Here is a 14,336-nt window from a genome sequence, read left to right as displayed (position 1 = left end):
TCTTGACTTTAATTGGCTTCTGTAAACTCCTCAATAATTCTCTGTCTCCCTCTCTGAAGGCTCTTTTTTTCTTGTTAAGCAGGTCCTTCAGGTCACTGTTGATCCAAGGTTTGTTATTGGGGAAACATATCGCAATTGTTTTGCTACATGAAAATATGGGCCATTTATTCTTCCAGAAAGGAGAGTATCTTACATGCAGATCATTCAGTCAGTTTAATTAAACATTTACTTTTGTTCTTCCAAGCAAATTATTCTGGATGTCACATTTATGAAAAATGTTGTTTACCTCAATAAAAAAATCTTTTAATATGAAGAAAGCATTTGCACCACAAACATCTCCTACTCTGTTTTATGTTACCTGTTTTACTGATAACAACCCTTCCATATCCTTCCACAGCAGCACTGCTGAAAGCTATCACTCCTCACCAACACATTTTGCAACAGCAAATAAGCCCTAAATGGAATTTTTGGATCCTCGGCACCAGAGACAATAAGGCATTTCTTTGCAACAATTCAGCCCAAGGCCAAGCAGTTCTCAGAGATATTAAAGCAGAGTGACAGATCTAATTATCACCTCCCCACTTCTTTTGCTCCAACTCTCTACTACATTACAGCAGACGTCATATGCCCTCAAACTAACTTTCACCTTTACTAACAACTAAGAGTGTAGTTATCTGGAAACCTGCTGGGGGCATGTCTCTGAATTGGTGGAAAGAGATTTGCAATAAGGCTGGATTTATAAAAGTGGGAGATGATCATTATTTCAGAGCCTGTTGCAGAGACTGTAAGAATGCCCCCTGCATGCCATTGCTCACCTTTACTTTCCACGTTTCTCATTTCTCTTGACATAATGATCCAATGTTCCATTTCATCAAAATTTAAGACGATGTCACACAGGTCCTTTCTTTTCCTTTTCTTTTCATTGTCCATTACCCTTATTGCATATGGCTCCAGATGGGGCTCCAGAGGCTTCACTGAATAGAGGGTTTTGTTTGCACACACTTTCCAAACGGTGGTCAGATAATACTAACTGCAGGAGACCGACTCCGTCGACCTCTCTGCCACTTGGCGTCTGTTGACAGATTCTCTTTCACTCCGACACAAAATAGTCAGAATGAGGCAGCAGGCCCCACTCTGTTGGCAGGATGTTAGGTTGTTTTCAAGGATTTGCATACTTGGTGTAAAATTCCCATCACTATACTCCGGGCTTTTGTGTTGGATACTATTTGTGTCAATGTAACAGTGTTGATCAGCCTTTTCAAATAAATAAACTGGGATTGAGCTGTAATTACGTGTTATAGGAAAACCTAGTGAGGTCTGCTCTCAATTTGCCTTCTAATATTTTACAGGATTGGTCATAAAAACAAATTCCTTGTATGTCCAAAAACGTACTTGGCAATAAAGCTATTCTGATTCTGATTCTGAAATCCGCCTCCATTGTGGATCTTCAGCCAATCTAAGGTTCATGTTTGCACTTTTTAAGATGCATAACAATACTTTTCATTATGTACCTGTGATTACTAGCAAGAATATGTTTTTTGGTCCAGCAATTTAGGAAATGATGCTGCTTGGAAAATACCCCTGTAACTTTTTCACAAACTTCAGTGTATTTCATTGGGATTTTATGTGACAGACGAATACAAAGTAATTCAGAATTATGAAAAAGAAAAAAACGTAATACATATATTTTTGACAAATTAAATCCTGAAAAGAATGGCATTGATTTTTATTCAACACACTGAGTGATTAATTTGTGGAACCATCTTGCTGAAATTGAAACTGCAAGTTTTTTGGGGTATGTTTCTGCCACCTTTTCACATCAAGAGACTCAATTTTTTGTTCGTTCTTCTGTGTAAAATAATCTCAGTCTAACTGGATGGAGAGCATCTGTGAAAATCTGTTTTACCGCTGTTGAGTTTTGATCTGGACTTTGACAATTTCATTTTAACATATGAGTATGCTTTGATCTGAGCCACTCCATTGAAGCTCTGGCTGTATGTTTGGGGTGGTTGTGCTGCTAGAAGGTGAACTTCCACCCACTCTCAAGTCTTTTAGAGCTTCTTGCTGGGTGTGCAGGATTGTCCTGTATTGGCTCCAATCAATCTTCCCATCAACTCTGGCCAGCTTACTGGCAACCACGTTTCACTTTGGGGTTAGGTGTCCAGGATAATGTACAGTAATAGTTTTTCCACAACTTATTGCATTTGCATTTATGTCATGAAGCTCAGTTTTGATCACACCTGACCAGAACACCCCATTTTATTTAGAACTATCAGAGTAAGGACGAGTGACAACAAAAGCAACTCACACTTTACAGATTTTTATTTGTAGAAACTGTTGAACACTGTGTGTCATTTTCCTTCCACTTCACATTTATGAGCTACTTTGTGTTGGTCTGTCACATATAATCCAAATAAAACACAGTTTGTGCTTGGACCAAGAGAAAACATGGGACGAGTATTAATAATTTGCAATTAATTATACAGTCCAGACGTTAACCAAAACTGTTAATACTTGGAAACATTATTGATGGCTTTAAATGCTGCATATAAAGCATGTGTATTGCGTCATAAAGACAGAATATAAAGAAACATTTTTTATACCTTATTCGCACTGAGCCCAGATGAACTGCAGTGAACCATGAGTCCTGCTGCAATTTCTGAGTAAGTTATGTAATGCCATTTTAGATACAAACTCAAAGAGATACACCTCAGTCAAACTGCAGAGAGGACTGCAGGCCAGAGAAGGCTTTCTTTTTTAACGGCTGTGTCCAACTGAGTGGTGGCTGCATTATTTAAAACAGGAAGCCAAAGGTACAGTACAAAGGAAGGATGTTCCAGGAATGCATTAATGTCCAGCACCGATGTCAAGCAAGAAGGGGAAGCGCACTTTTCTTCAGGGCTTCCTCTGTTGAGCATCTCCAAGGCTGCATGACGCAACAGTCTAAAATTTCCTCCTGAAACCCGTCTGGCAAGCCTCAAGTCACTGCTTTTATTTACAGACACAGACATCTATACATGCAGTGATGTCATCGCTGAGGAGAGCTTAGAGCTGCTGTTTAGTGGGACTATAAATGAAAGCAAAAGTATAAACTTCAGGCTTTTGAGATTTTCTGTTCCTTATTTGAATAGTTGATGGCCTCAGTTAACTGACTTATCAGTGCTGACAAATGCAGTCATTATTCGGCATTAGAAAGCTATTTGCTAAGAATAGAGAACAGTCCTTTGGTTCAAGTCAGTTCCAGATTTTTACAATTGTCAGAGTTGATACATGAAACCAAACGTGGCTAGTCTTTCATTGTGCTCTAAGCACTCTCCAGCAACTGTTTTCACCTCAAATCTGCACACCATATGTGCCTCAACAGGCTCCCATTTAGGAAACTAAACCTTGAGGTTGTGATTCTGGTTTCATTTTGATCAACATCCCAGCCGGGATCGGGTGTTTGTTATAGTTACATGGTGGTAATCATTAAAAATGATGGGAAAATGGGGTTGTGTAAAATTTGGTGTTTAATCCTTTCAACATAAACAGCAACACAGAACTATACAGATGGTTGGTTTAAACTCAATAACATGCTCTAGTTTGCTCAAAAAAACCTCAAAAGAAAATGACATCTTCATGACTATAGCTGTACATATTTAAAATATCTTTAAAGGAATAAAATGTCACTTGTATTGTGTATTGTTGCAATAAACATTATTTCTTGAACTTTAACTAACTGACGATGCATTGGCTACAGTTTTTCTTCGCAGCAAGAATATGCTGTGTTTTAGTGCTGACCGGGGCCTTTTTGTGGAGGTTGCATCTGCCTCTATTGTAGGTTCTCTCTGGGTACACAATACAGAAACATGCATGCTAGGTTAACTCTAACCCATAGGTTAACTGGCCACTCTTGTGTGCATGCTCTTCAGTGTTGCCCTGACTGCTGACTTATTTTTAATGTGTTGGGACATTCCTCTATGAGTGTCAGTAGGGAGAGGGATACCTGGGTTTCCCAGATGGATGGATGGATGGACTTATTTTTCAACGAGCAAACCATAGAGGCTATACAGAGATGTATCATTTATATTTAAAAAATGTAATGTATATAATTTGAATAGAATTTGTCTTGGTGAGCTCCTGTAATGATGTAAAAAAAGAAACCATTTAATAAGTTAGACAAATTACAGAAGAATGCAACCCAAACACAGTATTTTTCCATAAAGTGATAAATGTCTTTATTGTATTTCAGATATCTTATTTTCCCTTGTACTACCCTTCATACAGGGGTTTTATCTACATTAAAATTGGTCTATATATATTTGTAAATTATCACATGTTTTGTATTTTTACCTGTTTACTGAAACAATAATATGAAGGACATGTACATGTGGAGAATCTCAGCTTTCATCTGAGGGTTTCCGCATTCAAACTGGATGAAGGGGTTAGGAGTTTCAGCTCTTTCACATGTGCCACCCTCTTCTTAAAAGGACCAAGTGTAATTGGGCAATTGACTCAAAGGCTATTTCATGGGCAAGTGTTGCATTTTTGTTCATTAGGCTATTATCAATTAAGCGTATAAAGACGGGAGGGGCTCGGAGTAGAGCCGCTGCTTCTCCACATCGAGAGGAGCCATCGAGAGGAGCCAGTTGAGGTGGCTCGGGCATCTATACCGGATGCCTCCTGGACGCCTTCCTCAGGAAGTGTTCCAGGCACGTCCCACCGGGAGGAGGCCCAGGGGACGGCCCAGGACACGCTGGAGGGACTATGTCTCTCGGCTGGCCTGGGAATGCCTTGGGCTCCCCCCGGCCCCCCGGAGGAGCTGGAGAAGGTGTCTGGGGAGAGGGACGTCTGGGCGTCTCTGCTGAGTCTGCTGCCCCCGCGACCCGGTCCCGGATAAAGCGGAAGACGACGAGTACGAGTACGAGTACGTACCTTGAGTTGATCTAAGGTGTGTTGCTTGCTTTTGGAAGATTTTGCTGTAAACAGACAACATGTGGTCAAAGGAGCTCTCCATGCAGGTGAAACAAGCCATCCTTAAGCAGCAAAAACAGAAGCACAAAAACACATCTACAGTTTGGTACATCATGAGGAAGAAAGAAAGAGGTCAGCTCTTTGGTCAAACAAGAATGAGTAGAAAAACATTAAAATTTGAAACAAATATAATGATTAAAATAGAAATAAAATCTAAGTAAAAGTAACAAGAAAATACAACAGACAGGAAATTAAAAAAAATAAAAATTAACAACTTAGACTAGGTCGGAAGCCAGAGAGAAGAGGGGGGTCCAAAGAGCAGATTTAAAAACAGCTAATGAAGCAGCTTTGAAATTTGCAGTGGCAACGCATTTTATAGTTTGGGCTGCAATGGCAAAAGCCTGATCTCCCATGATCTTCCGCCGTGTCCTTGGCACCTCTAGTAGCAGCTAAACTTACTGGCGGAGAAGGGGAGTGCAGGTCCAGTTGGTAGGGAGGGACATGACCATTTAAAGACTTAAGAGCAAATAAGAGTTTAAAATGAACTCTAAAATGGACAGGCAACCAGTGGAGAGAGGATAAAACGAGAGTAATATGTTCTTTCAGCCATGTTCCAGCTAAAACCCATGCAGCAGCATTTTGCACCAACTGACAACCCAATAAGGATGCCTTACTAACTCCAAGTTACAAAGAATTACAGTAATCCAGCTGAGTTGTAACAAAGACATGGATTACTGTGTTGAAGTCATCTTTCGACAAGATGCTTTTTATTCTGGCCAGTTGCCTCGGGTGAAAAAAGCTGGACTTTGCAAGTGCACTGATCTGCCCACCCAGTCTAAAATCACAATCAATTTTAAAACCAAGGTTTGAGACAAAAGGTTTTTTTATAATCCGCACTCTCCAGGAGGTAGGCATGTGAATATCCAAGTCTGATATAGAGAGAAGACTGTATGAAAGTAAATACAGAGAGTTCACTGCAAGGTGCAAGCCACTCGTAAGCCTCAAGAATAGAAAGGCTAGATTGGACTTTGCTAAAATAAAAATAAAAAAGCCAGCACGGTTCTGGAGAAATATCTTTTGAATAGATGAAACCGAGTTCAACCTCTACCACAATGATAGCAAGTAGAAAGTTTGGAAAAGGCGTTGAACAGCTCCCACAGCAGTGTGATGACTTGGACATGCATGGCTGCCGGTGGAACTGGGGCACTGATGTTTATTGATGATGTGACCCAGGATAAAAGCACCCAAATGAATTCTGAGGTGTTCAGAGATGTACTGTCTGCTCAAATCCAGCTAAATGCAGTCAAACTGATTAGGCAGTACTTTATTATACAGACAGACAATGACCCAAAACATACAGCCAAAGCAACCCAGGAGTTGTTTAAAGCAAAGACGTAAAATATTCTTGAATGGCTAAGTCAGTGACCTGATCTTAACACAATGGAACATGCATTTCACCTGTTAAAGACTAAACATCAGCCAGAAAGGCCCACAAACAAACAGAAACTGAAAACCACTACAGTAAAGGCCTGGCAGAGCATAAAGAAGAAGGAAAGCCAGCCTCTGAGTTCAAGACTGCAGACTTGCATGGCCAACATAGGGTTTTTAACAAAGTATTAGAACATTTTATTTTCAGTTAAATAATTTGTCCACTTACTTGAAATTAAGTTATTGTGTTAAAGAAATTATTTCGTTCCTCAGATTTTGAACCAATTTTTTTAGTTCAACCCACTGAATTAAAGCTGAAGGTCTGCACTTCAATTGCATCTGGGTTGTTTCATTTGAAATTCATTGTGTTAATGTACAGAACCAAAATTAAAAACAGTTGTCTTTGTCCAAATATTTATGGACCTGACTGTAAATGTCTAAGCAACTTCAGGCCTGTAGCAAGCGCTGAAGTGTGAGTCTAAACTCAGCCAGCATAAGTGATGATGGCTCAAGTCAGAGGCCCGACTCTTGAAGGGTCAAACGGTCTCTTGCCAGAAGGCCTGAGATGAATGAGGAGCGATGGAAGGTGAAAGACTGGGTGCTGAGAGTAAGGAATGTGACCACTCACTCTCTGAGGAAGAGCTTCCATACTTAGCTTCAGGCTTGTGTCTCTCATTTTTTAATGGATCAATTTTCTTCTAATTAAAGGTATTATTTGATTCTTTTTTGGAGTATTCACCGGTATTAGATACTGTCAGAGAAATCTAAATTTGGGTAATCGAAGCCCATTCTGGAACAGTTTTTTTTCCATCTAATTATTTTCACATCCACTTTTGTTTAATTTGTCACTATTTTCTGAACTGTTGTGCTGTTGCATGCATAGTGACTGCAGAATGTGCCGGTCCTTTCAACGGCTGTGAAGCTAATTCTTTCAACCTTAGCAAACCTTTGCGGTAACCAGATCTAACAGTCAGCATGTGTTTAGCTGTTACCTTAGAAATGTAGTCTGTCAATTGCTCTGCAATTCTCTAAATTAAATGTTGAGGTAGGCTGACCGTATCCTAAGTTTAGATTGCTAGCACCAAACCTCAGTTTCATACATTTTTTTCAGCGGAGTTCCACAGAGACCTTCCTAAATGTTGGGTTCTTCAGTTTTGCATGTTTTTCTTTTAATAAACTGTTGGCATTTGAGTTTAAAATGCTTTGCGGCTGTAGCTGGAGTTGTGAAAGGAAAAGTGTTGCTCTTTAGCTGCTTCATCCCAGTTGGCTAACAACAAGTTTGAGTAAATATTTTATTAGTTGTTTTTAATTTCTTCAAATCTCCATTTAAGTTGTGTATCCACCCAGAATGTGAACCTCTAACATTACAGTTAAAAAAAACATCAACGGTTTTATCAAGTAATGTAGTCACAGTGAACATTATCATATGCTGTTGCCTCAGTAGCTTAGAGTGATAAAAACCTCTTAGTGAAAGCTTCTATGCTGTCTTGGCTCAATGCTAATTTAACATGCCAATTCAAAGAATCTACAGCCAGTTTAGTTGGAAAATAGGGGAAATCTTCATTGTAACAGACTGAGACTGCATGACACCTGCATCTGTTGTTACGTCTCTTTGGCAGCCTCCATCTGAATAGCTCGCTGCAGTGCTGTGCGCAGGAAGGATCTCCTGTAGCACTCTGTCTTACAGCAGATCTGAAGAAGCCTCTGACTGAAGACACTTTGTTGTTGTAGGACAGTCTGATGAAGAGGATGCTCAGGGTTCTCCATAACGTTCTTCATTTTATGAAGAATCCTTCTTTGCACAATGATCTCCAGAGGTTCCAGAGGAGTCCCCAGAACAAAATCTGCCTTCTTTATCAGCTTGTTGAGCTTTTTTAAGTCCTTGGGTCTGATGCTGCTACCCCAGCAGATGATGGCAAAAGAGATCACACTCTCCACAACAGACTTATAGAAGATATGCAGCATCTTGCTGCAAACACTGAAGGTCCTAAGCTTAGTCAAGAAGTACAGTCTGCTCTGTCCTTCTTGTAGATGGCTTCACAGTTGCATTTCCTCTCCAGTCTGTTGTCTAGATGAACACCAAGGTCCACTTAGTGTTTGACCCATTAATCTTTCTCTTAAAATCTACAACCATATCCTCTGTTTTATTCTCGTTCAAAATGAGATAATTGTTTCTAAACTGTGCCACAAAGCCGGCCACCAGCTGCCTGAACTCAGCTTCTTGTCCATTTCTGATACATTCTGCGACTGCAGAATCATCCAAGTATTTCTGCAATCTGAGGTGGCCTTTCTGGAAGTCTGAGGTGTACAGAGTGAAAAAGAATGTGGTCCCCTGTGGTGCTCCTGTGCTGCTGACTACCTGGTTAGACACACATCCCTTCAGTCTCACAAACCGTGGTCTGTTTGTCAAGTAGTATTTGATCCGGGAGATTGTTGAGGCCTCCACCTGAGTCTTCTGGAGTTTTGACAAAGCAAAGCAGGTTGAATTGTGTTAAATGTTCTGGAGAAATCAAAGAACATGATCCTCACAGTGCTGTTGGCTTTGTCCAGATGGCAGTGGGTTTGTTGAAGCAGGTGTATGATGGCATCTTCAACTCCAACTCCACAGCAATAAGCAAACTGAAGGGGGTCCTGATAGTTTATTGTTGTCTTACTCAGGTGGGCCAACAGAAGTCTATCTTGGACCTTCAAGATGTGGAATGTTAGGGCGACAGGTCTATAGTCATTGAGGGCTGATGAATGAGTTACCAGACCAAGACAGGAGGTCTTCCACAACACTGGAACCTTCTTCTGGGACAGGCTAAGGTTGTAGAGGTGCTGCAGAATCCCACAAAGCTGCACTGCACAGAACTTCAGGACTCTAGGGCTGACACGATCTGGACTTGCAGCCTTATTCTGGTTCAGTCTCTCCAGTTGCCCCTTTTCTATGGGAAGAAACTTGTGCCATCAGAAACTGAATTTGAATTTCTCAGACTGAATCTGTATTTGTGTAATTTGAAATTAAATGCACTGATTTGAAATTGAATTTCACTTAATTGAAACTGAATTTAATGGTTTGAAACTGAATTCATTTGCTCTGAAAATGTATTTTGTTGAATTGGAAATTCAGTTTCACTACTTTTACTTTCAGTTCTAAAATTCAATTTCAGTTCTAAAATTCAGTTTTTTGTGTCACACATCCAGGTCCTTGAAACCACAGATTAATCAAACACAGATTCACCGATTCACGGATGTCATTCACTATTGCTGTGTCCAAATTGAGGGGCTGCATTCTTTGAAGGACGCATTTGTTGGCCGATTACGTCATTGTGAGGCAATGAAGTCTACAACTTTGCAGGCTCCTCCAAATAGGGCCGACAAATGCGTCCTTGTTTTCCCCAGATATGAAGGATGGGTCCGGTGTATCCTTCGTGGGCCACCCTATCCCATGATTCATTGCGGGTCAAAGTAGATTGTGCTAACGGAAGTAGCAAAGCCTGGAGGAGAGGGACAAGCTGTGAACAAAGTTGGATATATTGCGCTTTCTGTGAAACAAAATAACTTGTTTTTAGACTAGAATGTAGCTGTGTAAACCTGAAATATCTGCTCGGTTTATCAAGATTTCGCTTAATTCCACATGTGCTCCGACGTGTTCGGAGACGTCCTCTTCTGCTGCCTTGACACCAGGCTCACAGCCGGCTCGCCTCGCCAGCGCACAGCTGACCGGGGGGTTGAGGTGCAATGAACCCCGAGAGAACAGCTGACTCCCGGCACGTTGTTTTCAAGCTCCTGCTGGGTTTCCCCAATGGATGGAAGTTAAACACAGATAGAATTCAGTCAGATGATACCCAATGTTAATGTTTGGTTCTTTTATTTTTATGCTCTACAAATAAACTGATTTAAACATTGTTCCTAAAGTTAATATGTTAGTGTTTTAATTGTTAAATTTTTACAAATAGATTTACAAATTTTTTTTTATCTATGAACACAAAACTTTAACAATTTAAATGTCTGAATAATGAACAAGATTATAAAACAAGAAAATAAGCCATTAGGGCTCCATTTGTTTGGCTTCACAGCTCTGTGCTTCATGCTATCCCTGTTGCTAGGCAACATAAGTTACGCTGAGGTAAAGGCGGGAAACCCAGACCTACGTAACACCGGCCGCACCATGCTGATCAGGTATGTTTAGCTAATAGCTACAGGTAGCATAAGTGTTACTGTTTGACCGTCATTTGTCTCCATGATTTCCTACATCATTTGACTTGGTGATTGACATCCACTAAGCTCATGTATGCTGCACTGCCGCAGCTCAACATGCCGTAAATGAAGTTTAACGTGATGTGAAACGTAAATCGATGAATCTGTGTTTGATTAATCTAAGGCTATCCTCAAGGACCCAGATGTGTGACACAAAAAACTGAATTTTAGAACTGAAAGTGAAAGTAGGCAAACTGAATTTTCAAAACAACAAAATACATTTTCAATGCAAATAAATTCAGTTTCAAACCAATAAATTCAGTTTTAAACTGTTAAGTTCAATTTCAAATCAATGCATTTCATTTCAAATTACACAAATACAGATTCAGTCTGAGAAATTCAAATTCAGTTTCTGATGGCACAAGTTTCTTCCCATACTTTTCCTGACTTCTAGAGACACACATATAGACATACATGTAGAAGCAGAGGAGTCCATGGCTGAGGTGGAAGATAAAACATTTGAGGTGTGACATATATAAAAATATATAAAATATATAAAAAGACAGAAACATTCATGTACACATAGGATGAAGGAAGGTTTGCTCTTAAGAGGTTTGTGGGTGGTTTTGAGAAAAGCTGTTGAAATATAGTCCTGAAAAGGACTGTTCAATAAGGCACACATGAATTTGTGAGGCACACATGTGGCCTTCACACACAGCTTTCTGTTGAGCTGATATTTATTTACTCCCCGAAGACAGATGGACAAGTGTTCTGCAGTGGGGATACAACACCTGTAGTTAGTGTCCTGGTGGCTAATTCGTCCTCCAATGTGGGACAGCAGTTCCTCAAACAGGGCCCTGGATAGACAGAATTACCACTGAGAGCGACCCTCATCCAGACGCAGCTCTTGGAGTAGGTGATGGTACTCTTCAAACTGCTTCCAACTCTGGAGAATCTGGTGAACCCAGAGACGTTGACGCCAGCGGCGTTGTTGGGTTTTCCATAAATAAAGCATCGTGACTCGCTCTGTAAAATTCAGGTCCGCCATGTTGAGTTGAAACCGGCAAGCAGCAGATAGAAACTCCTCCTATTTAATGACGTGGTGAGGTGAGCAGAGCGTAGTTGCCCACTAGCCACGCGAATTGCTGGCGAAATGTCAGGCGAGCGACAGCACGCGAATGAGGCAAAAAATTCACTTAATTTAAATACAAACAGAATGAAATCCTGCTCTTAAATTGAAAATATGCGCTCTGGAACTTTGGGAGGAAGACTCTATCAGGTTTTGAGCCAGTGAAGAGTTGCGAGGCAACAGTACGTGCAGTCCCTGAACAGTATATAGGATTTCATTGTGATAAAGGATTGCTTGTACATGCACCTACTACGAATATGTTCCATAATGTTACGGTTAATGTTGTTGCCACCTACTGGTGTGAGACAGCCCATACAACAGAGACTGGGCATTAGTTGTTTAAAACAATGAGCCAAATTAAGACTGAAAATACAACTCTTGCAACACAAAGTTTACCCTTTGTGAAACAAAATTTCACAATCTGTTTATTATATGTTTTGCAATTTGTTATTAATCTTGATTTGACTGGATGACTAAACAACTTGAGATGTCATAGTAGGTTTTAACTTGAAGAATAAGCCATTTAGTCAGTATGGCAAGCATTCAAAGTATGACTACCTGTCTTTTTAAGACTAAATGCTTTTTAAGTCATATTTGTTATTCAGAGGTGTTTATTTGTATTGTATATGGTTGCAGAAAAACCCTGAGCCAGACGTTGAAAACACTACAAGGTTTCTGCACATAAAATATACATGGAGTTGGGCAATGAAGAGGACCAGGGTAGGCTGAAATGGAAAGATTTTACTTTTAAGTACGAACTATAGAAGCAGCAAAACAACCGCATCATCCAACAGGAGTGCCAAGAAGCTGTTTTTCCTGTTTTTGTGTGTTTTTAGCGACTTTTGAAAAACTTCATATTGGTAAAATCCTCCATTGGAGTTCCAGAATTTTTTTGTCCTGTTAATTTTAGTGCGTTTACTTCAGTTGACTTGAAAAACGAGTCCTGCTTTGTCGTTGTTAGCCTGACTCTTCCATTAGAATTCCTAATTAATTTTCTACACTGAGAACTCTGTGACTGCTGTTTGCAAAATACAAATGAGGTCTCCTTATAAAGTAGAAAGAAACTATTGCATTGAATGTGAACGCATAAAGGTTGCCATATTAGTCCCTTTAGATTGTTCCACTGTGACGCCTCCCCCTCATGACCCATAAATATCCCCTCAGTGCGGCACCGACAGTGTTAAAGAGGGCTCAGCTCCGAGTCTCCTCCTTCTATGTAAATATCAGTGTAAGTGAGCGGGACCCGAGGCGGAGAGAGCGCTCCCTGAATGATGAGGAGGAGGAGGGGGGGGGGGGGGAGTTGCCTTCACGGATGTGCGCCCCTCTGCTGCTCGCTACACGGAGGTGTGCGGTTCTCTCTCTCTCTCTCTGTTCCAGCCTTTGTATCTGCTCGGAGAAGAGAATCCACAGGACACCTTTGGATGCAATCATGTCACGAGCCCCGTGCCGTGCCACGAGAGCATCGTCTGAATAATACAGGCTGTTATAACCCACGCAGGCGACAAAAGGACATTAAGGAATAAAGCTATGGGTGGGCAGATAACGCGAAATGCCTTGTACGGTAAGCATTGAACCTCCATATTATTATTTTAAATAAATGCTGAATCGATCATGCTTGGGGCTAAAATGGTTCATTCATGTGAGCTTGCAGCACAGGTTAAGTCGGCAGGTACCATGTTGCCACCACAGCCTATTATTTGGTCACAGTGACGTCACTCCGGTGACAAGAATAATGGTCTCGAGACGCACGGCGGTCTCTTTTATGATCCATCACGACGTCACCTCCTCCTCAAACTGTCGAGTGTTGCAGCCATGAGGTGTTTACCCTGATCCGCTTTGTTGACGAGCAGCTTTGTGGAAGATGGGAAGTTGTGGGGTTTCCCTCTGCTGTAGTTCCCCTCGTTAATAACAGGCGCTCAGAGCGCTGCAGCTGCGCTCCGAGAGCCAAACTGCGCTGTCCTCTATGCTGAGAACACCAACCAAACGCTGCTTTCAGGCTATTGGGTTTGATTGGTGCTGTTCCATATGAGGAGCTCCTATTCAGTCTGCTCATTGGAGATCAATAATGTGGCTCCTGCGTAAAATGTAGGCCAGCATTAGGCCTTATGTGGTGTCAAACAGCAACACAGGAAATGATCATTGCCTTGCAGAGCTGAACTGTTTAGGTGATAATACTCTATATATCACTTATTTAAGTGAATCTACAGGTTAAGCTGTGACCCTACTCCTGCTGCTTCTAGTGGTCTGGACCACCTGATCATGTCTAATTAAATCCTCAGGATGAATCCAATTACTTTAAGAAGGACAGCAGGAAGAGCTCCTCTACTGCAGGATCCAGGTTAAACACCACAGAATGTTACTGTTTGTTAGGGTTTGTTCTCTATGTAAATAATTATTGGTAAAAGCAAAGAAACTTGCCTCACAAAGAATTGTTAGGAGCAGAAAACAAGCCTTCTTGTTCTTCTTTTTTTTAATAAACAAAACCTTGTAAACATGATGCGTGACTGCTTACATACTTTAAATTAAAAAGGTCCATTTAATTTGACCAAATCTGACTTTAAAAATAATTTCATAAGAGCTGCATAATATAGTAATTACAGTTGTCATCACAATATTAGAGTGTGGAATCCAAAGGACTGCTTTGAGG

The 14,336-nt window shown here is 40.8% G+C and overlaps 1 protein-coding gene across 3 annotated transcripts in view; it reads left to right on the top strand.

The window, feature by feature from the left end:
* neurl1aa (neuralized E3 ubiquitin protein ligase 1Aa) overlaps positions 1-14,336 on the top strand; it is a 116,785-nt gene that overhangs the window by 43,552 nt on the left and 58,897 nt on the right. Inside the window, exon 1 of one of the 3 annotated variants that reach the window (XM_047365762.1) lies at positions 10,335-10,542. The exons of 1 other annotated variant lie outside the window; for it this stretch is intronic. Coding sequence is in view for 1 of the 2 variants with exons in the window: in XM_047365761.1 (XP_047221717.1) it covers positions 13,217-13,250 (34 nt within the window). In the remaining variant the exon portion in view is untranslated. Of the gene's footprint in view, positions 1-10,334; positions 10,543-11,084; positions 13,251-14,336 lie in introns of those variants that run through there. One more of the 3 variants, XM_047365761.1, reaches the window with a different exon arrangement.

Source organism: Girardinichthys multiradiatus, chromosome 5, assembly GCF_021462225.1.
Source record: "Girardinichthys multiradiatus isolate DD_20200921_A chromosome 5, DD_fGirMul_XY1, whole genome shotgun sequence".
Taxonomy (NCBI): domain Eukaryota; kingdom Metazoa; phylum Chordata; class Actinopteri; order Cyprinodontiformes; family Goodeidae; genus Girardinichthys; species Girardinichthys multiradiatus.
This window is presented reverse-complemented; position numbering and strand designations above follow the sequence as displayed.